The 25,151-nt window shown below is 42.0% G+C and overlaps 5 protein-coding genes across 7 annotated transcripts; 3 read left to right on the forward strand and 2 right to left on the reverse strand.

Moving 5' to 3' along the window:
- Nucleotides 1–1,065: 1,065 nt before the first annotated feature.
- On the forward strand, nt 1,066–2,600 carry LOC135633426 (E3 ubiquitin-protein ligase ATL31-like). Its single transcript, XM_065142862.1, has one exon. The coding sequence runs from the start codon at nt 1,097–1,099 to the stop codon at nt 2,321–2,323; it is 1,227 nt and encodes a 408-aa protein (XP_064998934.1). The 5' UTR covers nt 1,066–1,096; the 3' UTR covers nt 2,324–2,600.
- A 2,653-nt stretch (nt 2,601–5,253) lies between these two features.
- LOC103978046 (uncharacterized) lies at nt 5,254–7,255 on the forward strand. The gene is made up of 2 exons (XM_009393751.3): nt 5,254–6,298; nt 6,518–7,255. The coding sequence occupies exons 1-2, from the start codon at nt 5,576–5,578 to the stop codon at nt 6,914–6,916; spliced, it is 1,122 nt and encodes a 373-aa protein (XP_009392026.2). The 5' UTR covers nt 5,254–5,575; the 3' UTR covers nt 6,917–7,255.
- Nucleotides 7,256–7,942: 687 nt separating this feature from the next.
- Nucleotides 7,943–11,368, reverse strand: LOC135632453 (GLABRA2 expression modulator-like). The gene is made up of 4 exons (XM_065141051.1): nt 11,152–11,368; nt 10,958–11,059; nt 8,966–9,237; nt 7,943–8,272 (listed from the first exon to the last, which is right to left on the reverse strand). The coding sequence occupies exons 1-4, from the start codon at nt 11,222–11,224 to the stop codon at nt 8,084–8,086; spliced, it is 636 nt and encodes a 211-aa protein (XP_064997123.1). The 5' UTR covers nt 11,225–11,368; the 3' UTR covers nt 7,943–8,083.
- Nucleotides 11,369–14,211: 2,843 nt separating this feature from the next.
- Nucleotides 14,212–17,478, forward strand: LOC103977514 (transport inhibitor response 1-like protein). Of its 2 annotated transcripts, XR_010495096.1 has the most exons (5): nt 14,311–14,343; nt 14,544–15,160; nt 15,341–15,851; nt 15,941–16,882; nt 17,010–17,478. XR_010495096.1 is itself a non-coding variant. In XM_009393060.3 (4 exons), exons 1-4 carry the CDS (start codon nt 14,326–14,328, stop codon nt 16,694–16,696), a joined length of 1,902 nt encoding a protein of 633 aa, XP_009391335.2. In that variant the 5' UTR covers nt 14,212–14,325; the 3' UTR covers nt 16,697–17,478. The 2 variants fall into 2 exon arrangements, 1 of the variants encoding a protein (XP_009391335.2); XM_009393060.3 differs by having other exon boundaries at nt 14,212–14,343; nt 15,941–17,478.
- Nucleotides 17,479–20,961: 3,483 nt separating this feature from the next.
- LOC135632880 (uncharacterized hydrolase C22A12.06c-like) lies at nt 20,962–22,664 on the reverse strand. 2 transcript variants are annotated; one of them, XM_065141722.1, is made up of 6 exons: nt 22,256–22,662; nt 22,079–22,177; nt 21,935–21,976; nt 21,732–21,864; nt 21,377–21,478; nt 20,962–21,294 (listed from the first exon to the last, which is right to left on the reverse strand). In XM_065141722.1, exons 1-6 carry the CDS (start codon nt 22,496–22,498, stop codon nt 21,182–21,184), a joined length of 732 nt encoding a protein of 243 aa, XP_064997794.1. In that variant the 5' UTR covers nt 22,499–22,662; the 3' UTR covers nt 20,962–21,181. The 2 variants fall into 2 exon arrangements, with proteins under 2 accessions (XP_064997794.1, XP_064997795.1); XM_065141723.1 differs by lacking the exons at nt 20,962–21,294; nt 21,377–21,478 and adding an exon at nt 21,500–21,661 and having other exon boundaries at nt 22,256–22,664.
- Between the last annotated feature and the right edge of the window lie 2,487 nt (nt 22,665–25,151).

The following is a 25,151-nucleotide window of genomic DNA, read 5'->3' on the forward strand; positions in this document are numbered from 1 at the left end:
CAAATAATATATTTAAAAAAATAAAAATAATCGAAAACAATGACATGACATGATACGAAGATGCAATATCATAAGCCCCTCAATTATTTGAGAAAAACATTCACGAAAGAGCAAGATAGACTGAATTTACTAATAGAAGATATATTCGGTTGAAACAAAGGGCATCTTATTTTTCTATAACAGAAAAAAATTTAAAAATTAAAAAAATTATAAATAAAAAATAAACAAAATCGATGATAAAATAATTCTCATTCTCTTTCTTTTTCCTCCGATATGACTTGATTATTGCATTATATTTTTTATCTTTGCATCACACACCTCACATGGGGATAAGATTTTTTTTAATAAAAAATAAATGATAAAAATGATATTTAAGTTTAGAATATTATAATAATCTATTAAGGTCTTTATCAATCACGTTAATCAAAATATTTAATATGTCAAATGAGATCTAAACTTTCAATCTTTGATAAATTAGTATGGTACATATGCAACACATGAAGATGGGATTGCAACCACCTACCATCTCTCTTTTTTCTTTTTTTAATATTTCACATAAAGATGTATATTATTTATCTATCTATTAAAAATACTTACATGTCTTAGATATATAAAATAGCATCATATCAAAAGAATCCAATTACATATATTATGTCCGAACTATAACCTTAAAACTTGACTTGAAGGATTAAATTGATGTAATCATTTGCGAGAGTGTCCAATTGAATCCGAGACAAGGAGAAGGATGGTGGCCGCCCACCTCCCACCGCAACATTCCTAGCCATGTCCAGCCTCCATGCCGCCTCCTGTCAACTGAGGCGGGCCACATCATGGCGCATCGATCGAGACAGCTGAGCTGGTACTGTCCTCGGCTTCCACGTGAGCGACTTGCGTCACTCGTGGCAACCCACCTTGATGCTTACCCTCCCTGTACGTCACACATGCTCTGTTTCATATCGGCATGCGCGTGCGTTTCACGTGCATCGGAAGCTTCCGGGCGCTTTCCCCGCCCCCTTCAAAATCTTACTCGCGCCCGCACCCCCGCCGACGCTGTTTTCACTTCGCCCCTGTTCGACTCGACCGCCGTCTTACTACGATGGCGTACGCCGGCTTCGTCCTTCTCCCGCTTACGCTGCTTCTGCTCAGCGCCCGGTGCGCCCACGCCCAGCCCTCCGCGCCGCCCTCAGATAACTACAGCCCTTACTTCGGGGCGCCCAGCTTCAACCCGACCACGGCCATCGTGATCGTGTTCCTCGTGAGCGCCTTCTTCCTCGTGGGGTTCATCTCCATCTACATCCGCCACTGCGCCGGCGCCGACCCTCGTGGACCCGTGGCTGGTGCGGCCGCCCGGTCGCGGATGCTGCCGTGGCAGCAGCAGCAGCAGCAGAGGGGGCTGAGTCCGAAGGTGATCGAGACGTTCCCGACTTTGGTGTACTCGGAGGTGAAGGGGCTCAAGCTCGGGAAGGGCGCGCTGCAGTGTGCGGTGTGCCTTAGCGAGTTCGAGGACGACGACGCCCTCCGGCTGCTTCCCCGATGCAGCCACGCCTTCCACCCGGACTGCATCGACACCTGGCTCACCTCTCACGTCACTTGCCCCGTGTGCCGCTCCAACGTCGCCGAAGCAGCTGACGACGAACCCCCGCCCGTGGTCTTCCCGGCACTCGAGGCCCCCGTTCCGTCGCCCCAGGGGCGGGAGGAGGAGGCGCTGCCGACGCCGCCATCGCCGGCGGGTCAAGCGACGATAGTCGTTGACCAGTCGGCTGGGGAAGACAAAAAGGCGGAATTGGCCCAGATAGAGAGGTTGAGGCGGGAGGTGGGGTCGCGATCGTGGCGTCGGCCGCCGAAGCTACCCCGTTCACACTCGACCGGGCATTCGGTGGCTCTGCCCGGGGATTACGTGGACCGGTACACCCTTCGGCTTCCGGAGCACGTGCGGAAGGAGATCTTCGCTGCTCGGGAGCTCCACCGGTCGACGAGCTGGGACGCTCTCCCGACCGCCGACGAGGGGAGCTCCCGGCGAGGGTACCGTGGCACCGGCATCGGCGGCGGAGGTACAGGAGAAGGGAACAGCTGCGGCGGGAGGAGCGTACGTCTGGGGAGGTCGGACCGGTGGCCGTCGTTCTTCATCCGGACCCTCTCGATGAAGGTTCCGGCGTGGGCGACGGCGAGGAGAGCGGACGGGGGCGATGAGTCGGTGAAGAAGGGGGTAGGGGAATGCTCCTCGAGCGGCAAGTTCGCGGCCGTGAGGACGCCGTTCAACTGCCTCGGGGGCCGCGGCGACGACGACGAGTCATCCGCTGCCGCACTCGCCGGCCAAGTCTGACCGAGTCGAGCTCATCAAGTTTTGATATTTTCCGTTTCCCTCAATACAGTACACGGACGAAAAGGACTATCCAAATATAGGTGACGTGGCTTCATCACAAACGTACATATAAGACCAGTGTAATATATAATGCCACGTTTGATGTGATCAACCAAACGAAAAAGAAATGAAGTGTGAATTTTGCTAAAACAATCTATTTCTTTTTATTTGTATTTTTATTGCATATAAAATATTATGTGGATTCAATAAAATAAATAAAAGTTGTTGGATTTGCTGACGTCGATGTGGTTTCTGTCGGCAGTTACAAGGAACGTTAAACAATCGGAAGACATCTATCCGATCCATTTGAATATGTTTCGAGCATTCTTTACTTATATATTTCGGATAAATTTAGGTAAAAAACAAAATAAATACTATGGTTAATTTTTACTAACTGTGACTTATTGATACCTAATCTGATTGAAATTTATATGAAGGTTTTAAAAGCCTAAATTCTTTGAATATTCTCACCCTTCAATGCATTGACTATTATATATCCAATCATGATCAATATGTTCGATCAAAATAAAATTACATATCATGACATACTGAGCGTACCAACATGTTATATTGACCTATTTTATTGAGTTTTAACACCTTATGTATAAATATAAAGAGTACAATGATGATAAAAATATCAAAGGAATGAAATATTTTTTTAGTGCTGAGTTTTAATTTATTTTTATAATAGGGTTGGATAAGGTTGTGTTGAATATCTCTGTAATTTTTGTCTCGACTTGACACATGACATCTAAATCATAAAAATAAAATAAAAAGTTGGACCACATTTCTGTCCAGGGTAATATTTTCTTCGCCACTAGTGGTTAAGAAGAATTGACTATGAAAGACGAATACCAACATGAATATATGAGATTTGATATTTCTCTCCTCACTTGAAAATTTGAGATTCTAATTTGGGTGTCAAAATGATCTTATCGATATTTTTATAAGTCGACATTCTCTGGATGACCTCTGACATCTCGGATAAAATCATAATAGCTGGTCGAATCCGAACCTAATCCGATTGATCAATTATCAGAAGTCTCTCACCAACATAAGTCCTAACACTATCAATGACCGAACCATAACCTGACCTGCTGGTGAATCGAGATTTCTCGATTTGAAAATGCCCTGTGAACCCAACATTTCCAATCAAGTTGATTCGATTGGGTTCGGATCAAGAATGCCACCCCCCAACTAGTCATAACACATAATGATTGCAATAAATATTCAATCACTCATGCCTTAAACACTTCTTTATTCTATCGAACGTACGCATTGAAGGAAGATTTGATCGAGTGAAAAGGAACTCTCATCATCATCCTATTCTATCGATGTAGATGGCTCATAAATTCTTGAGATATTATTGCGCAGTCGACTCCACCACACCACATCCTGTCACTGTTTTGCCATGAGCTACACGAGCAGTCTTTTTAATGTCTCTCATTTTCCTCGATCCATTTGCTGTTATCCTAAGCCACCCGTCGTATCAAACTCCATTGACGCCCACGTAAAAGATGAAGCTCTTTTCTCTTGTAATCTCCGCGCTGTATCTTTGGCGCGATTGCTACCGTAGATGCATGAACCAAGAAAGATGTTTAGAGATTGAGGAAAGGGAAGATACAAGTAGCAATCCTTGGAAGTACATGCTGCAGAAGTCAAAACATTGCATCCCTTCTTGTCTCGCGTGAACAAGTTGCAGGCTGACATCTCTGAATTCACGAACATAAGAAACCAGTTGTCACACATCTGCCGAGATTCCCAGGCCTCAAAGAGCAACTTGGACCTTGAAAAGGATGAGATCCACTTCTTCCAGTCCCTCTGATGGCGACTGCCTGTGGAAGACTAGCTCATGTTGTGTGGAACCGTTGACAATGGGGAAGCCATGCTGAAGAAGATCAACTGGTCAAAACAATCCTGGCTACACTACATGGAAGATGTTCCTGAAGCCCATATTTGCACCGAAACCTCATGACACATTATGTGGAAGATGGTCAGAGAACACTGGCATTGAGAGAGAGGAGAGAGGAGAGAAGAGGAAGAGAAGTGGCAGAAAAGAAACCATACTTCATTCACACTTCGACTTAGGTTGATGCTTTACGGACTCAAAACTCCCATGTACAAGAAGTGTAATTTGCTTCTCATAGTCTGCGCAGTTGACTATTTAGTATGGGAAATATAATCTCATGATCAGAATACACAACTATTTGATCTTGAAAGATCTACTTAGCATATCAATACCTGTATATACGGTCAACTATGTTGGTTGAGATCGAAGATTTCTTCTCTCGGTGATCCACAGTGTAATAAATAGTAATAACTTGTCAACAGAAGCAACCTGATGGCCTCCAAAATAGGACAATCTGCAGATTATTGTACAAAGCTATGAGTTCAGTGTTATCATTTTATCCCAAACTTAACCAACTAAACCCAAATATGCAACGCTTCTAAATGCATCAAACTATAGAATGGCATTACTTTGTCAAAATGTTGAAATATTGTCAACGTAAGAGATCAGCAGTGACAGATCTGATTCCATTGTCATACGAGGGGGATGCAGATGCCATACTTCATGCCATGCAACCTAACAGGCTTGCTTTTAGTTGGGTTGTCTTCTCTTCTTCTATGTCCTATGCTCACATGAAGTTTTCTTTTTACGTTGTTGGCCACCCAAAAGCGACAGATGTCATGACTTTTCCATCCCTTACTCCACCCAACTTTGAAGCCATCTCCTTTTCGCAACTTGAAGCTTCAGTGCATTCAGATCCTGATTTCATGCAGATACTACGAGTCTCTCACGTTCAACTTGATAAAGATATGTATTGGGAATCTCCACAGATCATATAAATCAGCTACGCTTCCCATCTCATTGTGCCTACCTTGATGTGCACCATGGCTTCCTCTGGCAAAGCCCAAGACCACAATCCCAAGTCCTTCTCCAATCAGAGAACCTCCTCCCTCCCTGCTCACTCCACCAAGCGCTCCCTATGCTTCGTCACGACCTTCATCACCCTCCTCCTCCTCCTCCTCCAGATCGAAACGCTCAGATCATCCTTCTCCTCCTCTTCTCTGTCGTGGGCTTTATTCCCGAAAGCACTGCACGGGAACGAGCCGCCGTGCCATGCAATGGAGGAGCTCAACCTCGCCCGCTCCAGACTCCGTGAGTTGGTCACCTTCCTCCCACTCAAGGATGTAAGGTTCTCCAAGTAGCCGATGTCAGGCCACACTTGGTTCATGAGCTCCATTAACGATACCTTCGAGGACGACGACACCCAGAACCTTTACTTCCCATCCGAGACGTCAAACGGGAGGCTGTTATGCCTCTCAGCCCGCGACGTCTCTGATGGAGCCAGGAACTCGTATGCTTTAGCTTGGCCGGAGGCGCTTCCACGCAATGCCACACTCCTTGCCGGCCTAACCTTCGTTTCTGATACCTACTACGATTACAGCAACCTGTGGCACGGGGTCTCAGCTATGGTGCCGTTCGTGTCATGGCACCAGAGGAAGCAATGCGTGGTTCCTGATCGCTTGGTGCTGTTCCATTGGGGCGAGCTCAGGACTCGACTGGGCAGATGGGTGCAGACCCTGGCGGAGGCTGCGATCGGGGAGGTTAGGATCGAGGACTTCAAAGAGTACGGCGGCGGACCAACCTGCTTCGAGAAGGCGGTGGTGTTCAGGCACAACGAAGGGGCGATGAAGAAGAAGAGGAGGCGCGATGTGTACGACATGATGAGGTGCAAGGCAAGAGCTTACTGTGGCATTGCCGCAGAGGCCGCAGATCCGGAGGCCAATCGCATGACGCTGCTTCTTCGACTGGGACCGAGATCGTTCAAGAACGAATCCGAGGTCATTCGGATCTTTCGGGAGGAGTGTGAGAAGGGGGGCGGGTGCAGAATTAAGGTTGCATGGGCCAACAACATGACGTTCTGTGAGCAGGTAATCAGTCTCCCACTTTCTTCTCATCCCCTCCTATAAACTAAACGATGACTATATATTTAATTGAGGGGTTTCGAGGCAGCATTTAATGCTACAGAAACATCCTGTGGAACTTGACGTACTAAACCTGCAGTGAACACTGCGTACGTCCTGTGAACTAACTGGTTAAAAGCTAATAACGAACAACCTGAGCGAAGCAGCGTTTGATCATTGACACAGGTGAAGCTAATGAGCGAGACAGATGTGTTGGTCTCTCCCCACGGAGCTCAGCTGACAAATTTATTCCTCATGGACAAGAACAGCAGCATCATGGAGTTCTATCCCAAGGGCTGGAAGGAGCTCGCCGGCGTGGGGCAGTACGTCTACCATTGGATGGCCGACTGGGCCGGCATGCAGCACAAGGGCTCGTGGCGGGATCCTCAAGGCGAGAAGTGCCAGCACACCGATAACCTCCGGTGCTTCGAGTTCTACAAAGACAAACAGATCGGGCACGACGAGGCACACTTCGCCGCCTGGGCTGCTAAAGTTCTCACCGAGGCGAAGGAACACAAGTTGGGGGAGGCATCCAAGACGAGCAGCCAGCCAGATCTTGGATCAGGTCGCTGTCCCTGTAGTTGACCCCCCTGGCTGTGATGATAACGACAGAGCATCACGAGATGTCGACGGCCAATGCCAATGTCGACATGAACGCAGGATGGAACGCACTGCATTCTCTTGCAGTTTCCCTTCAACTTCTAGGTGCCTCATGATGACCTTGTTCCTTGTGTTCGAAGCTTATCACAGCCAAAGAGTTCACAAGGAGCTCATGGTTGAAGAACCAGAGCTTCTTCAGAAGGATGGCTACCGCAAACAAAAGCGGTGTAATGGCTTATGTTTAGGAATTCCCTCGAAAGCAAAATAAGAATGCACGAAGCTTCTGCATGCACATGGGTCCATGTGATATGATGCATCACCGGGACGTGGAACAACATGATCAGGTGAAGCTCCCTGATAGATGCAATCTTAATACATTATACTAAGCCGCAAGATAAAGTAAGATGGATGCAAGCCGTGAGCATTAACCTATGGTTTAGTTTAGCTGTGATGATTGCAACACCATTCCATAGCATTTTTATGCTCTGTCAGCACTTTGAAAAGAAGATTTGTGAAGGATTGTAGCTGCAAGACAGTGTAACTAATTTGCTGGTCATTTATCACACCAAGATTTGTTTCTGGATCTTTAGCTTAATAGCTTTCATTGGTAAATAGGAACCACATTGTAAGTCTTGAATCTGAAGAAGATAAGCAGCATGCTGTCACACTTACACTTCAAAAATTATAAGACGGTCAACCACCAGTCAGATAAATGATCAGCTAACAAAAAAATAGGGGAAATGAATTGAGTTCTCATACCAACCAAATCTCTCACTCTTCCTGAATCCCCGTGAGATCTCGAAGAGGTACACGGTCTCTTATGTCAAAACAAATCATGATTTCCACACACACACACACACAAAAAAGATTCTGTTCACAACGTCCAAGTTAACAAGCTTAGTTTGCAGACAGTGTTTATATTGACATGTTATAAATAAATCTGAAAATTGTTATAAATGCTAACCGACCAATAGATGGGTAATCAAATGCATATACCACCTCCCCTATCAATATGCAAAGAAGAATCCATGTCGACTGCCTACAACAGCTGGAAGATCAACAAACATCGACTCAACTCAGCATCCTCCCTAACACAAGTCCTATGAAGTATGGTATTGTTGTTCAGAAGCATAAGAGTGTAAATGTCGTTAATTATGATTGCGTCTTATAATTCTTTTGCAAAGCTTCCTGTACATGTGCCACAGCGCTTTCGTAACGTAGAAATCCCATGAACCAGAATTCATGGTTGTCAACTGAGACGATCTGGATGTATTTTTCTGCAGAATTTGTTCTGCTTATTGAATGATTAACTGCTCTCAGCTGATGCAAGGGAATTATGACCTGTCCAAGCAAGGGAATTACATCAGTTTTAGAACTTTCAACCACATACCACTTCCAAAAAAACAACAGATCACCAGTTCGATGGGTGGATTAGGTTTTAAACTAGTAACTAGAACAACCTAGAGATCAGAACTAACATTAATCTACTCATTGTCAACCTAATCAATCCAAAATTGCATCAGTTTCACTATAATAGGGGGCATAAACAAGAAATCTTTTGTCCCTTCCAAAATAACAGAATATAGGCTACTTAGATGCCTTTGAGACACCAGAAAATTTAGAATGCAGAATACTAACAAGAATGCCATAGCACAAATTTCAAGCAAAATTAATCCATTTTCTAAATATATCAGGGAAACAAGTAAAAAGAAAAGAAAATTTATTAACAAGACCACCTTCACTGTGCTAGTGCATTTAATCATTTACACATGGACCAAAGAATGAGATTCACTTTATGATGATTTACTTATATTGCATATTAGTGCATGTTTTTAACTCTAACATTTGAAGGTCTAAAGAGTGGATAAGCACAGTTCCTCACCTAAGAATATCTAGCTAATATATGCATACAGCTAATAGTAATTGAACAAGAATCCATTTAGTCATGCATTTGCACATTAGCTTAATACTTTGTAACACATTTTAATCAACAAAAATTATTAAGTCGCACATGCTGGTGGATATAATGCATACCTTATAATAGCTCCATTCAGTGTGATCTCCATTTTTATGAGGAAGAGGATTATCACTACAAAAGGCAAGCTTTGCAGAAGAGAGGTAAAGAACTCCCATAATAGGACCAGCCGAAGTTGACAGATAGCATGCATAAGTTTCTTTAAGTTGCTCTTCAGGAAACAAATCGAAAGTTTGTTGAAAAATCTTCTTGTAACCACCTTCTGCTATAACTTTAGTACCTTGAGCAAGTCTACCCATAGCAGCATCAACAAAACTAGGCCCTGTTTTCACTGGATAGAGAAGGAACAAGATTATTGCTAATAAGATATATCAATAATGTTTAATCATACTTAAGAAGATAAATACTCCAAACGTAAGCATGTGCATTACCTTGTTAAATTGTATATTCACAAATAGTGTACAAAAGAAAACAAACAAAATACAGTAGACTTTAATAAAGGAGATACCTGATGAACAAGAAAGGAGTGAAACCAATATAAGGCTGAACATAGTATAATATATTACTCCCTGCTCCAACTAATTGATATGAACACAAACCATACACCAGTAAGACATACATGACCCTGGGGCTCTAGGATCTATTTGCTCTCTCGGAAGGCCTCAAAATACATATATATTTTATCAATGAAAATAGAGAAGCAGAACAGGGTGTACTCATCTACAGCAAGTTTACAACAAACGGAAAAATGACTACATATTATAAAACAGTTCAGAGAGAATCAATTTAAGAAATATATCTTATGAGTTAATCTGTAGTGGTAATTTGCCTCACTAAAGCAGTTAGCTAATAGAACACATATGTGACCCACTTCAAGTTTTCCTCTTCAACATTTATGCAAGTGTCCAAATATATAAGACTGAGAGTTTCTTACTCATAGTAGATCAACAAACTGCAAATTTGTAGAAAAACTTTAAACACATAATTTAGCAGTACATGTTGAACATCCTAGAAATGCCAAAAGCACTTGATTGTCAGCAAAAGAGCATGCATGCTAACAAATATGGTTTTGACTTAACTTTCATATATCCAGCATAACAATAAGTTGAAACTGGCCACGCTATCATATGCACATGCTCAGTGATATAAATATTTCTGGCCTTGCCGATATACAAACTACACCCATTTGACAATGGAAAAAACCCTCTCTACTAAGGTTGCAAAGGATGAATCTCACCAGACCCCATGTTGATGGGGAGTCTTTGCACTGAGCCACCCATTTTAGGTTATTCTCAAATATGCATTTAGTTCGATTATCATGCATCAAATATCCATGACAAAAGAGGACCTCAAGGATAACAAAGATTATGAAGAAAGAAGAATAAGTTAATCAATAATCATGTTTGGAGGTTACAAATAGTGGCCTAATATTCTCTTTCCGAAGACTGCTGACCAAATATTGTCCCAAATGAAACAGAAATTTGGTCTCCTAGTTGGTGTTTTAGAACTTTCATGGATTTCAAGAAGCATCAAAATGCAGCACCAAACTAACATCACCAAGAGGCAACTCAGCATAATAGCTTAATTTTAAAGGAGCAGGAATATATTGTTGTCTCTGTTCACAAGCCTCAAGTGGTTCCCCTTCAAGACTCAGATTCAGACCTAACATCAATGAGTCAAAACAGAGAAAAACACGTTTTTTTAATGGAAAGGACATGATTTGGTCTATATTTCATTAGATATCTCCATAGACAAGCAAAATTCCATCTGCAATTTTCTTAAAATTCTTTTTCTAACTGCTTTATGCTTTTGTTAGAACAAAATATGGGGAGACTACTATGAAGACCATAATGCTCATGTACAAGGCAATGCATATCCCGATAATCTTCCTGGCCACCAAAAAAGGACACAATAGCAGACATCCACAAATCCCGTTAATTCCATAATTTCCTAAATCTTTTGTAACCTTAAATAAGAACAACCGATCAAGCAACAGACTATCTGAACCAAAATTATTCACGAAGAATTCATCTGAAGATCGCACTACTTACAATGTTGCCATGTGTTCCGTGACAAATCCTCAGCCTTCTTCGCCGTCTTCCCAACTTTCTTCCCCCACATGCTAAACACGTTCTTGACCGTCTCCATCGTACCTAGTCATCACGACATCAAAAATCGATCCAAACTGCGACTAGTTGAGGTTGTAAGGAGCGGAAGGAAGATATAAATGATTAGAAAATAGTACTTTTAGCGCCGGTTGCCACCGAGGCGCCGCCTGCGTCGCCGTCACCAGCGGCGGAGGGCGGGGCCTCACTCATATCGCTGCTCCGGACTACCACCGGCGGAGAATCAGACGGCTGGGATTGTGATTTAGGTTGGAATAGGGCGCTGACGGGAGGATTAAGCGGCGGCAGCGGAGGAGGAGTAGGACGGGGGTCGACGAGCGGCGATTGGACACTGCCCTCGGATCGGGATCCCGATCGGCTCAAATGGTGTGGGTTGGAATCGCCAACGACCGCTGTCCGCTTCTTTCGCGACGCGAATAGTCAGGTCCCGCTATTCTTAACGACGAGGGCGGTCTGGTGCTCCACCGGATCACGTTTAGAGATTCCCCGGAGGTTGCCGCCTCTATACGTTCAACCCAGCAGAACATCAAAAGCAACATAACAATATCTGCACCCACAAGACACCTTTTTTATGATTGGAGGCACACAGAGGGTCCGTGTGAGACTGGTCAGACACAGATCACATCGTATCTGGTAGCTTATGGGTACATAAGTTAGGGACGTGAAAATCACGGGAGACCCAATCGAGCAACAATTAATGTATAACCTTCTGGGTCGAGGTACCTCACATAATTGCTTCACGACCCGACTTAACTCACCGCTGATGGTTATTGCCAACGAACCCGATCTCACCAACCCGATGTGGGCCATGTTGGCCTGACGTAAAACAACTGCGAACTCGAGTCCGGACTCGAAGCAGCAATCGTTGGCTCAATTTGGTGCGATCGGACCCAATCTTTGATTCCTTCTCTTTCGACGATTCTTTTCCTTCTCACCAGTACATTGTCGGTGCGAGTGGCCCTTTGCGTAAGAGTCTTGAATTGAAATGCTTAGATCTAAACTAATGAAAATAGAGTTATATACTCTTATAAATTACCTCTTTTTTTTTCTCTCTCTCTGTGCCAAAATAGAATATTCTAAAAATAAATAATATTATTTTATCATCGTTACATATTAAGTATTGACTAATATTCTAAAACTAATGAAAATAGTTACCATAAGTATGTATATATGTCCTGTTTGATCCGATAAAATTGAATCCATCTGGAATTAAGTCGACTCAATAATTTAATTTTTTTTTCAAATCAAGTCATACAATTTAATCAAAATCAATTCAGAATCAGAAACGATAAAATAATTTTATTTTATTTTATTATCAATCGAAATCAATGATTTTAATTCTGATTTCAAATGTAATAGAATCAGATCATAATTATGAAACCAAAATCGAAAGTTCTAAAACCGAGACAAACGATTCAGGAACTGTTAAACAGGACTACCTGCAGCCGGAGAAATGGGCTGATGGCGTTTGTGTGCAGTCATCTCCACCACCATGCCATGCCATGCCATGCCATGCCATGCCATGCAATGCACTGCACATTCGACTCTTTCCTGCACTCCAAAAGAGGCTAACGTGACCATGCATCTCCTGCCCAAACTTTAGAGTCTCTTCTGCCAAGACCACTCCCCCACTGAGAAACCAAAAGAGAACAGCACCTGGGGAAAAGTCACAAACAGATAGCGTGCACCAACATCAATCCATACGAGTTACTGCCTCGTGGGTGGTTGGATTTGCTGCAGAGAAGGACATCCAATCACAGACCATCTCATCTGCCTCCCACTTCCCAAAGTAAAGATCCTCCTGGTGGGTGTGCACTGCTGGCCTGGATTTTGTTTGTCTTCTGCCTTCCTCACCCCTGTCAACCCATCCCAGTAGTACGAAAAGGAGGTCCATACCAGAGCGTCGCTGCGGAGTCATTTGTACGCGACAGATCCACACTCAAATCATTCACAACTGGAATCTCCTTATTTTATTTGCTCAGGCTTTTGTACATTGTGGCCTTGGGAGACCGTGACGAGCGACCTGAGACTACTGTTTGTGCCTTCCTTCCTCCAGCGACTACTCTTAATCTGATCCAAGGTGCCTAAAAGTTGGAGCTCTAGTTTGTCCATTTTTACAGCTTAGGACATGAATATGTATATATAGTTATAATAAACTTGTGAAGATTACTGCTTTGATCAGTTCCCTTCTGAACTGTGCTTCCTTGTTTCCTTTTGACACCTGCCATTTGTGTGCCTGCATGCCTTTGGTAAAGAGTGAGAGCTCTGATTTGTCCATTTCCAAGCATTTGCAGCATAGAAAGTCTTTGAGTAGTTATTTCTTTTTTTGTCAGTTTCTCTTCTGAACTGTGCTTCTTTGTGTCCCTTCAACACCCAGTCAACTTCCATCTTTTCTTGCAGAAGAGAAAAAAAGCAAGCTTGTTGGAGGATAAGGCTGCTCTTCACAAGTGCATCCATTTTTCTCAGGAGGAGGAGGAGGCATGGATGATGCTGTCAAGATCTCACGGCCATGTGCACCCCCTCCATGATTAGAAGTCACAATTAGCTAGAGCAGCTGCAGAACTACTGAGCTCGATGTACTGGTAAGCTTCTGCGAGGCAATCGACGACGGCATCTTGTCTTTGAGACCATATGTTAATCTAGGAGAGTGTGAAGGGATGGATGGAGGCAAAAGGCAGCGGGGATGAAGCTCCAATAATTTCCATGCATGTCAATGGCGGATGGATAAGCCCAAATCCTGTCACTCTCTCCCCCTCTTCATCGGGTCATTCAAAATCGATATCAAATCAAGCGAACTTGCCGCACTGACACCGTCCTCATCTCCGAAACCCCTTTTGGTGCGCACTTGTTGTACCTGCCCTGTTGATTGGCCCGCCAGCGGAGCCCACCGCAGGGCCCAGGTGCCAGGGGATGACTGACACCCACGGTGCATGCTCTCACCGCTCATGATAGAAACCGGGTGTCATGGGATGAGGTAAGTTATACCGTGGGAGTCAAACGTAAATAACTGCAGAGGGTAGTAAGTTAGGCCGAGCCTCCCATAAATATCTTGATGCCCCAGCAACTCGTACTCACTCTTTTTTTTGGGCACATAAATAAATAAATAAATAAATATTATTTTAAATTTGAAGAGATTTGATCAAATCAGAGAATAAGGAAATGCCCAAATAAATCGAGACGGATGGGATAAAAGAAGAGATGGAAAATAAAGTGGAGATGAGGTGAGTTCTTGAGACAGTGGCAGTGGAAAGCGTGGTGGAGGGCGATTCCCAACGCCTTAAGGTGGGAGGGCGATGGCTGAATCTGAGACGGTAATCACGAAATAACATATATTAATAATTGTATAAATATTTAATAGGAAAATTAGGACCATCACGAACAGATCTCATCTTCTTTTACTCTGATATAAAAATTAATATTAAAAAAATAATTCTTGTATTATTTTTCACATGACGTCTCCCTCTCTTCTCTTCTGCCCCCAAACTAAGCTACCCTAAATCTCGGTTTGCAGTCCGCCTTTCGTTGCTCACCTCTCTCTCTCGGTGGGATGAGGGAGGAGAGGTCGGACATGTCGGAGGACGAGGATGGGGGAGGAGAGGAGAAGGACAGCTGGGCGCCGGGCCTTGGCGTAGCTGGAAAGAGCAGAGGCGCACCGGACCCGCTGCCGCCGCCGTTGTGCGACCAGGTGCTGGAGAACGTCCTCGAGAACGTGCTTCAGTTCCTGACGTTGCGCCGGGATCGGAACGCGGTGTCGCTGGTGTGTCGGTCGTGGTATCGGGCGGAGGCCCAGACTCGGCGGGAGCTCTTCATCGGAAACTGCTACGCGGTCTCCCCGCGGCGAGCCATCGACCGATTCCGTTGCGTCCGGTCGCTAGTCCTCAAGGGCAAGCCCCGGTTCGCCGACTTCGGTCTGGTGCCCATCGGCTGGGGCGCCCACTTCTCCCCCTGGGCCTCCGCCATGGCTGCCGGCTACCCCTGGCTCGAGAAGATCTGCCTCAAGCGAATGTCCGTCACCGACGACGACCTCTCCCTCCTCGCCCTCTCCTTCCCCTTCTTCAAGGGTCTCACGCTCATCTGCTGCGACGGCTTCGGCACCGCCGGCCTCGCCGTCTTCGCCGAGAAGTGCAGGTAAGAGCTCTTTTACCAATCAGCTTGTTTTGTCTCCAATTAGATCTGAGCTGTGTGATAAATCTAAGAAGCATTGACCTTGGAGTAATTCAACTCCAGCTTCGAGTGCATAAGCTGCATACCATTTTGATGTGGGGTTCTTGGTTTTGTGAAATTGGTTGACCGATGGATTGTCCTTAGGCATCTCCGGCTGCTAGATCTGATAGAGGACTATTTCGAGGAAGAGGAGTATGAGGTTGTGGATTGGATTTCCAAGTTCCCGGAGACAACGACAAGCTTGGAGACGCTAGGGTTCGATTGCCTGCCATCCGCAGTCAATTTCGAGGCGTTGGAGGCGCTCATTGCCCGATCCCCTGCCCTCCGGCAGCTGCGGGTGAACCACCATGTCACAGTGGACCAGCTCCGCCGCCTCATGGTGCGGGCACCCCAGCTCACCCACCTTGGCACAGGGTCCTTCAGATCCCCTGAAGAGGGAGAAGGAATGGAGCATGAGGCCCATCTTGTATCTGCCTTTGCCGCCTCTAGGTCACTCGTTTCTCTGTCCGGCTTCCGTGAGGTGGCATCTCAGTTCCTCCCTGCCATTTACCCGGTTTGTTCCAACATCACCTTCCTTAACTTCAGCTTTGCTGAGATAACCGCAGAGGAGCTTAAGCCTGTGATCCGTCATTGCCATAATCTGCAGAATTTCTGGGTAGTTGCCATTTCCAACTTGAGTTGATCTAATCTAATTGTATCCATTTTGGCATCTAAATTTCCCTGTTCTTTGTGTCTTGTATCTAGGTCCTTGATACTGTGCGTGATGAGGGGCTTCAGGCAGTGGCAGCCACATGTAAGGACCTCCGAGAGCTGCGGGTGTTCCCTTTAGACGCAACAGAGGACTCTGAGGGGTTTGTTTCAGATGTTGGCCTCACTGCTATTTCTGAGGGCTGCCGTAAACTCCAATCTATTCTGTATTTCTGCCAGCGGATGACCAATAAGGCAGTATTAACGATGTCCAAGAATTGCCAGGAACTCGTCGTTTTTCGCCTTTGTATCATGGCTCGCCACCTTCCTGACCACCATACTGGAGAGCCCATGGACGAGGGATTTGGCGCTATAGTGATGAATTGCAAGAAGCTCACCAGGCTAGCAGTATCTGGGTTGCTTACCGACAAGGCATTCGGGTACATTGGGAAGTATGGGAAGTCAATCAGAACTTTATCTGTTGCTTTTGCAGGGAACAGTGACATGGGGCTGAGGTATGTGCTTGAAGGATGCCCCAAACTGCAGAAGCTTGAGATCAGGGATAGCCCTTTTGGGGATCCAGCACTGTTATCTGGGATTCACCATTACTACAATATGAGGTTCCTTTGGATGTCTTCATGCAAGCTGTCTCATAGGGGTTGTGAGGATGTGGCTCAGAGGTTGCCACGCTTGGTTGTTGAAGTGATTAGAGATCGACCTGAAGCTGAGGACGAAGCTGTTGAGAAATTATACATGTATCGTTCCCTAGTGGGCCGGAGAAATGATGCCCCGCCTTTCGTGAAGATCTTATAGTGTTACTCGTTCCATGAAACAGCTATCAGGAGGAAGAATATCTGCAGTTGTCTTGTGGGCCGATGAATGATCTTATTCTGAGATAGGCAGCTGGTTCCGATCAGTGCAGAGAGGGTGAATCTGGTGGGTGGTCTTCTTGATCCTTAAGATGATTCTTGCTCTTCATTCCATGGGAAGATAATTCAGGTGTATCTTTTGTTCTGCTCTCATTTTCTTCTGTTTGGGCTGCTGGAATGACATTTATGTTAGAAGAACATCAGAGATAATATCATCTTTTAATTGAATATTTTTGTTTCTATTGCACATTTGGTAGTCCAATCAAGTGGATGGCGGAGAGAAGAAATTGGTGTGAGGATGTTGTATAAATAAGCTATTATTTCTAGGAGGTTTTCTTAGCATTACAATTTGATTTAAGAGCGAGGCCGCATGACCACACAATCAACCTCTTCAACTGGGTTTTCAGATGGTAGCAGACCCTTAAAACTTCTGAACGACTATTTGTGGCCTCACATTCTATTAATCTCTTTGGAGAAGGCAAGCAGGTGCATCTCCGGAGCACATTTATACCTTCCAGCAACTGGTTTTTCAGGCTGAGGTGAAATTCGAGACTCCAAAAGAGTTTTCCTTATTATTATGTAAGAGTTTTAGTTCATTAGTGGATAATTTAGATCACAGTTCATCTGGTGCTTTTATTGCTTGGTTATGTGACCATAAACCTGAGTTAGGAATCTGAACTTTGTTATTATTTCCTTTACTCTGAAGAGTTTTCAAGTTCTAGTTTATCAGTGGATTATTCAGATTTATCATCTGGTGCTTTTATTGTTTGCTCACATGAACCTAAATTTGAGGTAGGAACTTGAAATTTGTTTCAACTTTCCTCATAATGCGCTGGTCATGGTCATGGTCATGGTCATGGTTGTCCCCATATAGTTACTCTTATGCCCGGTGCCGGTAAATGATATGTTCATGGAGACTTGTGTCTATTACAGCTTTGGCAAAGTCTTCACCACTCCAATGGTCAACACATGGTTAGCCTATGGTCCCCAAGAGAAGGTAACAGTTCATTGATTGGACTGGCTCTATCATCAGACTAGTGCACCTTTAGGACCGCAGGCCATTGGCTTTTCTGCTCGTATTGATGGGCAGGTGAGCCGCTCCTATCAACGTGTGGCCCATGAAGGTTTTAACTAGACCTGTTTCCATTGCCATTACTATTATCTCTGCCCTGGTACCTTTGAGGAGCTACGGAAAGAAAGAAGAGGTATCTTCCTTCTTCTTTGTTTGCTTGCTTCTTTTTTTTCCCTCTGTTGGGTGCAATCATTTGAATTATGCCTTTGATGGCTCCCTGTGGGACTCCTTTGCTGCTTTAACATGCTAAGAATGGAGTCTCTTTCCACTCCCCAATCTGATATGAACAGCTTCGGAACAAAGTGGCATATTGGGTTTAGGAAGACCCACCGTGGACCCAGCTTCTGTTCTCTCTGCTATGCTATTTCATCTTGGACATTAATCTGCATGGTGGTTGATACTTTCTTCAGTCTAGAAGGTATAAATTAGCTGAAAGTTGAACAGTAACTAGACTCCAAGAGAAGTTTCCACTGGAGCTTCCTTTTTCTTTTTATGTGTTTGAGAAGACGAAAATAGGAACCTTTTTTTTCCAAAAGAAAATAGTACTTCTGATTCATGCTTCTTGTATCCCATTAGTCAGATGATGCTTTTTATGCTTTCACTTTACCACCGGTGACACAGGTCGAGATGTGTGCATGGTGAAACATGGAGCGAAGGTAATAAGAGGCCTCCATTTATTGCCACTTGCTCATTAGGTAAATTCATTATTGAGTAATCGTGCTTTGGTGTGATGGAAACAAAATAATAAACTGGTGTGATTTGATAGGTAGAAACGGTGGTATTCGAGGACCTTAGTGAACTAGCATACAGCTTAGGCACCACATGAAGCTGGCAAAAAGATAAGGGCAATTTATCGAGAAAAATCTCTGAGTTTTTTATATTTGATTTTTACTCGTTTTTTTAATTTTTTTATCAGAATATTCTCAATAAAATTGGTTTTATATGATGATTATATTTTGTTTTTATTTTTTTATTATTAAATTGATTTTTTTAATGAATCAATTGGTTCTATTAAATTTGAACTATTCAATTTATTTAGTTGGGTCTTAGATTATCTCTTGATTTTTTTTGAAGTATCTCTCGCCTTCACTCCGTCACTTTCTTTTTACCACCTTCTCACCCTTCCCCTCTCCTCCTCCACCTGTCTCCTCTACCCACTCCACCTCCACTGTCACTTTCTTCTACTTCCCCACCAACTCGCTCTCTCTCCTCCTCATCTGTCTCTTTCCTTTCACTTTCATCCTCCTTAAAAGGTATTACACTCTAGTTACAAACATTCAAAGAACATATTAAGAATATATGTTAATTTTTAATATAAAATTATCTTACATTTATCATAAAATTAAGTTATTATATATATATATATATATATATAATATAAAATTATCCTAAATTATTTAAGAAAGTTGTTATGTTTGAATTATGCTCGGGTTATATTCAAATTATACTCCTTCATAGAACATATTAAAAATATTTTATTTTCTATATAAACTTATCCTAAATTTATCATAAACCTAATTACAAAATCCTACCTTTCTTATTTCCTATTTCCTATATTGACTTAGATATACTTGAAATTGAAATGAATTAAACTTGATTATCTAACCTATTTTAAAATTAATAAATTTATTAATTTTAGATATTTTAAGATAATTAATTATCAAAACTTTAAGAATTTTATTAGAATATGATTCTAACAAACAATATACTAGTTTTTAATTTTATGATAAATTTAGAAGAAGTTTATATAAAAATTAATATATTTTTAATAAGTTTTATGAATAAATGAGTGTGAATCGATTATAATCTGAGTATAACTTGAATGTAAATGATTCAACTTGATTCGATCCGAAGAAATCCAACCCAAATGGATCGATCGGGCTTAAATTAGTTCCAAGTAAATGTCAGAATTAATGGTGAAATAAATCCAGGTTGAAGCTTTTCAATGGAGATTTGAAATCGAGACTAATTGTTTGTTGTTTCTTTGGTCTTTTCCTATCGTATGGCTTTTTGTTGTTGAGCTTAAAGTCTTTCATGTTCCAACATCCAATGTCTAGTCTTCCATAAAAGATAGCCATGTAAGGTTGCCACATTGCATTTGTTCTCACCCTCCTGAATTAGTCATCCACACTTTTGAGACATCCATTTTGTTTATCCTCCACGCAATGGTCAAAAGATGTTGGGGAAGCTATAATTATGTTTCTGTGGACTCCACCCCATAAAGGTCAACAACTCATTGATAAAGCTCAATATGTTGAGTTAGATTGCTTGTGACGAGTTTGATGTCTCTTAATGTCAAGTTTGTTGATAAATTGATGTTTTCGATTATTTCTAAGTAGACATGATTGAGTTTGATGCCACTTTTCTAATAGGGTGGCTGCTTTATATCCCAGAATTATTCTGCTAATGAGTTTGCAGCCCTGAACAGGAGGAACATGTTGACTAGTTGATATGGCCGAGGAGAGTAGGAGGAACTTGTTGGATTTAATTTGAGTATATCTTTTCATTGTAAAATCCTAATAAATTCAGTTTAGAGGTCAATATAATTTTCTCTCTTGTTTAAATATACTTTTTTTTTATTTTGATTTATTATTCGATTCATCAAGAGATGTGGAGAAAATATTAGAGTGAAAATCTCATATCAATCTCAGGAAGAGATTTCGTCTTAAAAAAACAATTACATGTCTCTGAATTCTTTCTAATTTGTTATCTTTTTAATTTAATTTATTTTATTTTTTATCCCAACAGAATACCCCAGAAAAATCATAAAATTGAAATATAGACAACACCTGATGACTGCTTGTCACCATAGTTTCTTCTTCAGATATCATCCATGGCAATGGATTGTTTGGCTTCTTCTTAATCAACTTCTACATGTCTTTGTCAACACATTTGATCTTTCCTTTGGCACCAACTTTGCATAATATATCTACTCCATTGACCACCTCACCTGCAAGCACATGAGGGCATCTATTGCTCTTAATAATTTGAGAGGGAAGTTTGTACAAACAATATAGTGACCCCTTCCTAGTGAAAAGGGTCGTAAGGCTCTGGTACATTTATCGTCTAAAACCTTGTTGGTACATCTATCGTCTAAAACGAATAATATTTTACGAGTCTACGGATCGCACCAATAATCGATCGACCAAATAGTCCTTTATCATTGCTACATATTATCTACTTCAGCAGCTATCAGCACCGAAGCAAAAACAATCACATATGAGTTTGAGGTTGCAATGAGTAATCAATACAAAGCCTTATAACCGGCATCATATGCCAATACATTTGTAACAGGAAAATGAGGGCAAAAAGAGGCGTTGCAAAACAGTTGATGGAAAGAGTTTATAGCTAGTCAATTCAAGCTGAACACTCTTCCTTGCGAGCATCATCTACTGCTGCTGCATCTTCACATAAATCACCCTCAATCTTCTGCAGGAACTCGAGCATCGTCTTGAGGCTCTCCTCGTCATCTGCACTCAACAATGGCTCTATCAACTACTATCTTCGTCTATAACCGACGAAGAGAGCAAACGCAGAGGCACGCGAACTCACCGAGCCTGGGAACGGTGTGGCCTCTCGGGTGTCGGATGAGATACGGATCGACAAACTTCCCCAGTAGCTGCTCGCCATTCTTCTTCAAGAAGTCCTTCTCACCTGCACAAATGATTGCAGTGATGCTCTTCTAATCGTAATTCCTCCACAAGTAGCAAACACACACACACTCGCGCTATCATTTTTAATGGTGAAAGGCTTCCACGGAATTGGATTCGATGACCGAAGACCGCGTCACTCCAAACAAAGTCCACGGTCAACGAGGAAGCTATCGACCGTCGGTTCCTAATCCAAGGGTCCAAAGTATACGACGTTTTAACGAAGACGATAAATATATACATGGATCATCTATTACCTATGAAGTGAAGCGAGGTGCAGTCGATCTTGGCGGCAGAGTAGACCCTCTCGACCACCTCCGGTGCTTTAAACATCGCACCTCCCATGAACACCAAGTACTTCAGCTTCGGCACCGTCGTCAACGCCAATCCCTATCCACTCATAACGTTATTTTAAGAGGAAGACGAATCCAACTGCGCATGGCGAAACCCCAAATCAAACCTTGGATTGCAGACTCGCAAGCGCGGCGGAAAGAATCGCTCCCTAATTGAAAGTTACCCAAATAATAATTCCATTAATAATTCCTTCTCAGACCCATTAAATCGCTGATTCTACACACTGACCATTAAAACTTGTGTTATTTACCTGAGAGAAGCCCATCAGACCATCGAACGGCCCTTGTTCGATCATCAGCTCCTCCACCCGGGCAAAAGCCTTGTCAAGATTCGTGTACACCATAAAGTCCTAATTCCATCCCACACAAATAAATGATCATAAATACTTACGGTGTTAAAGGAAGAGAAAGAGAGAGAGAGAGAGCACCTTATCGTACTGGTACCACTCGTAGTAGGGGGGAGGGAAGACGCCGTCGACCTCGGACTTTCCGCCGGCGGGAAAGGGAGCGTCGGGGAAGACGAGATCGAGCCGGGAGATGACCTGTTCCGGCCACTTCGCCACCAGTTGCGCCCGCATGATCTCCCCGCTAGTCCGGAAGCCGTGAAGGCACAGGAACCGCGGCTTCCGCCGGCCGCTCTTGCCACTCTCCTGTTCCCCGATGCTCCCCATCGCCGGCGCGTTCTCCACCCACTCCTTCGTCCAGGCAGCCCCGCTTTGTGCGAAAGCAGCGGCGAAGGAGTCGCTTCCTTATAGGCGCCGAGGGTTGGACCCTTACGATGATGGGTGGGTTGGTTGGTGGCTGGGGGTTGGTGGGAGAAACACTTCAACGGTGATGCCATGGGCGAGCACCCATTCATGGGGCGAAGGCCAAGCGATCGCGAGGGACATGTTAAGGCGGTTCACGTACAGCGAAAGCCCACCTAACCCGCGACGTTAGTGGGTGACGGCTTGGACACTATTGCTCTCCGATGGAACCCCACACGTTCATGGTCTCCGTCACGACGAACGGATCTGCTCTACGATCCGCGCCCGCACGAATCACGAAGCACATTAATCGGCGTCGCCATCCGTCGTCGATGGTGCCAATTCTTTGTTCGGTCAAACAAAGGCGGCTCTGACGTGTTCAAAGAAAAAAAAGATCTAACATCTTCCGTTTACCCAGAAACCTACCTGCCTTGTGATTTGTGTTCTGATGCCTAACCCACGGGATGACAAGGCCAAGAAAGGAAGTAGAGAAAGATGCTAATTAACATAATTTAGGAGGCTAATTATATATTATTTCTCTTATTATTAGTATTTTAATTTTTATATTTTTAAATATTATATTGAAATCCTTATATTTATGAAAGTGAAACACTAAAAAGATAATTTTATTTTCATAAATATAGAAATATTATTATAATTTTTTAAAAATATAAAAATTAAAATATGAAGAATATCTAATTACAAGGATAATATATAATTAGCCTTAATTTAGGTGGATAGATTATTATTAACCAATATAAAACTTAGTTTCTCTAATTCTCAATAAATATACGACATTTATAAGATAATTTTCCTATAATTAAACTTCTCATAATTTATTTTCTCCATATTCGAATTCGAAACCTCTTAAAAGACAATGAAAGCTTTTATTTCAATCATCAGAATTTTCTGTAATTGCACTTTGTTTATGCTTATTGACATGAAGCTTCATTTGAACTAGAATAATAAAATAAATAAATAAATAAATAACCTTCTATCATGTTATGATTTCATGCCTGTTTTAGTGCATGTAGTTGTAGATATATGCTCGTATTGGTGTAGATGAATAAACTATTGGCCTATAAGTGCATAATTTAATTTGTCACTCTAGAGAGATCACTTTTTAGGGATTGTTCCTCTTATAATATATATGCAAATGGATTCATGTGCTGTCATTCATTATAAGAGGCTTTAAATATAGTACTTTAACATTTCTCACTCATAATCTGTTTTAATAATCCATGCTTGGGTATCAATTTTGTCATAAGCTTCTCATGGTTAATATTTTTATAGAAGTGTGTGAGTGCTTTATTTACAAAGTAAAATATCATTTTGTCAGCTAAATTTTCTTGATAATATTTATGTTATTTAATATTTTTTTAATAATATTTATAAAAAATGCTAATGAAAAGCTTGTTTGTGTAATATCATAGGTTATTAATTTCTTCATGTTAAATTTTATTAGAAATGTAGCGGCGTGTATGTAAATTTGTTTACACTTTTGTTGGCATGCTTATTATTAGCATTTAACTATATGTTATTTATATCAAAATAAATTATAATTTTGTTTTCATTATGGATTCCAGTAATAAAAAAAATGACATGACTATATAATAAATATATCACGATGGCCTTATTAAAGGTACAAATGGAAAGACGATTATCTTATAGAGTAGTGACTTAATGTGACAATAATAATAAGTCGGATGATGAATTATATAAAAAGAGTTTTAAGTTCAATCTTTATTCGTATGGTGATTATTTTATTACTCGTGTAGAACTATAGAAAGAGTGTTGCTATAAAAAGACCCAAAGCTTTATGTTTCGTGAGATGTGACGTTACATACGTACAAGTTCTTATGTTTGGGAGTATTCATAGATTATTTGGGATTTGAAGAATCTATAGAAACTCTCAAGAATAAATCAAAATATATGCACATGACCATAAACACGCAACCTTACAATACAATACAATATTCTGTACAATATGTCTGATAATAAAAATCAAAGTCAAAGAAATATAGTTCAAGACCTTATTCATTATGTTTTCTTCAAATAAATACTATTTATACTATGTAACGTTTAAGTCTTATGAAAGTAACTCATTAATCACAATGTATAAGTTTGAGTAGTATTTTTTTTAACATTAAATAATTTTGAAATTTTGTGGGGGATGGTCAGGATTGAGTAACGAAAAATATCAAAAAAAAATATTTACTCTCTTTTATTTCTTTTATCACTTTTTTTCTTTCCTTTTTATGATGTTATGAACGTGAGCCATTTAAGGATTTCAAGCATTCTTTCACTCAAAAATAGGAAAATCTTATTTCTGATTATGCAATTAAAGATATTCTTTCACTCGAAAATCTTTCTCATATTTTTTTTTATTGTTTTCTTTCATACGAACTAAAAGATTCATATTGTTTTTCGACGCTCGTGCATACAGAAATGGCTTCCCGATCGTATCTTCGGGTATCTCTCGAAACCATCCCACATGATGTTGAGATTTGTCTTACAACAACATCTAACGTGTTTCAATTTTTTATTTAACTTTCTCTTATTTATTTTAAATATTATT

Source organism: Musa acuminata, chromosome BXJ3-3, assembly GCF_036884655.1.
Source record: "Musa acuminata AAA Group cultivar baxijiao chromosome BXJ3-3, Cavendish_Baxijiao_AAA, whole genome shotgun sequence".
NCBI lineage: Eukaryota > Viridiplantae > Streptophyta > Magnoliopsida > Zingiberales > Musaceae > Musa > Musa acuminata.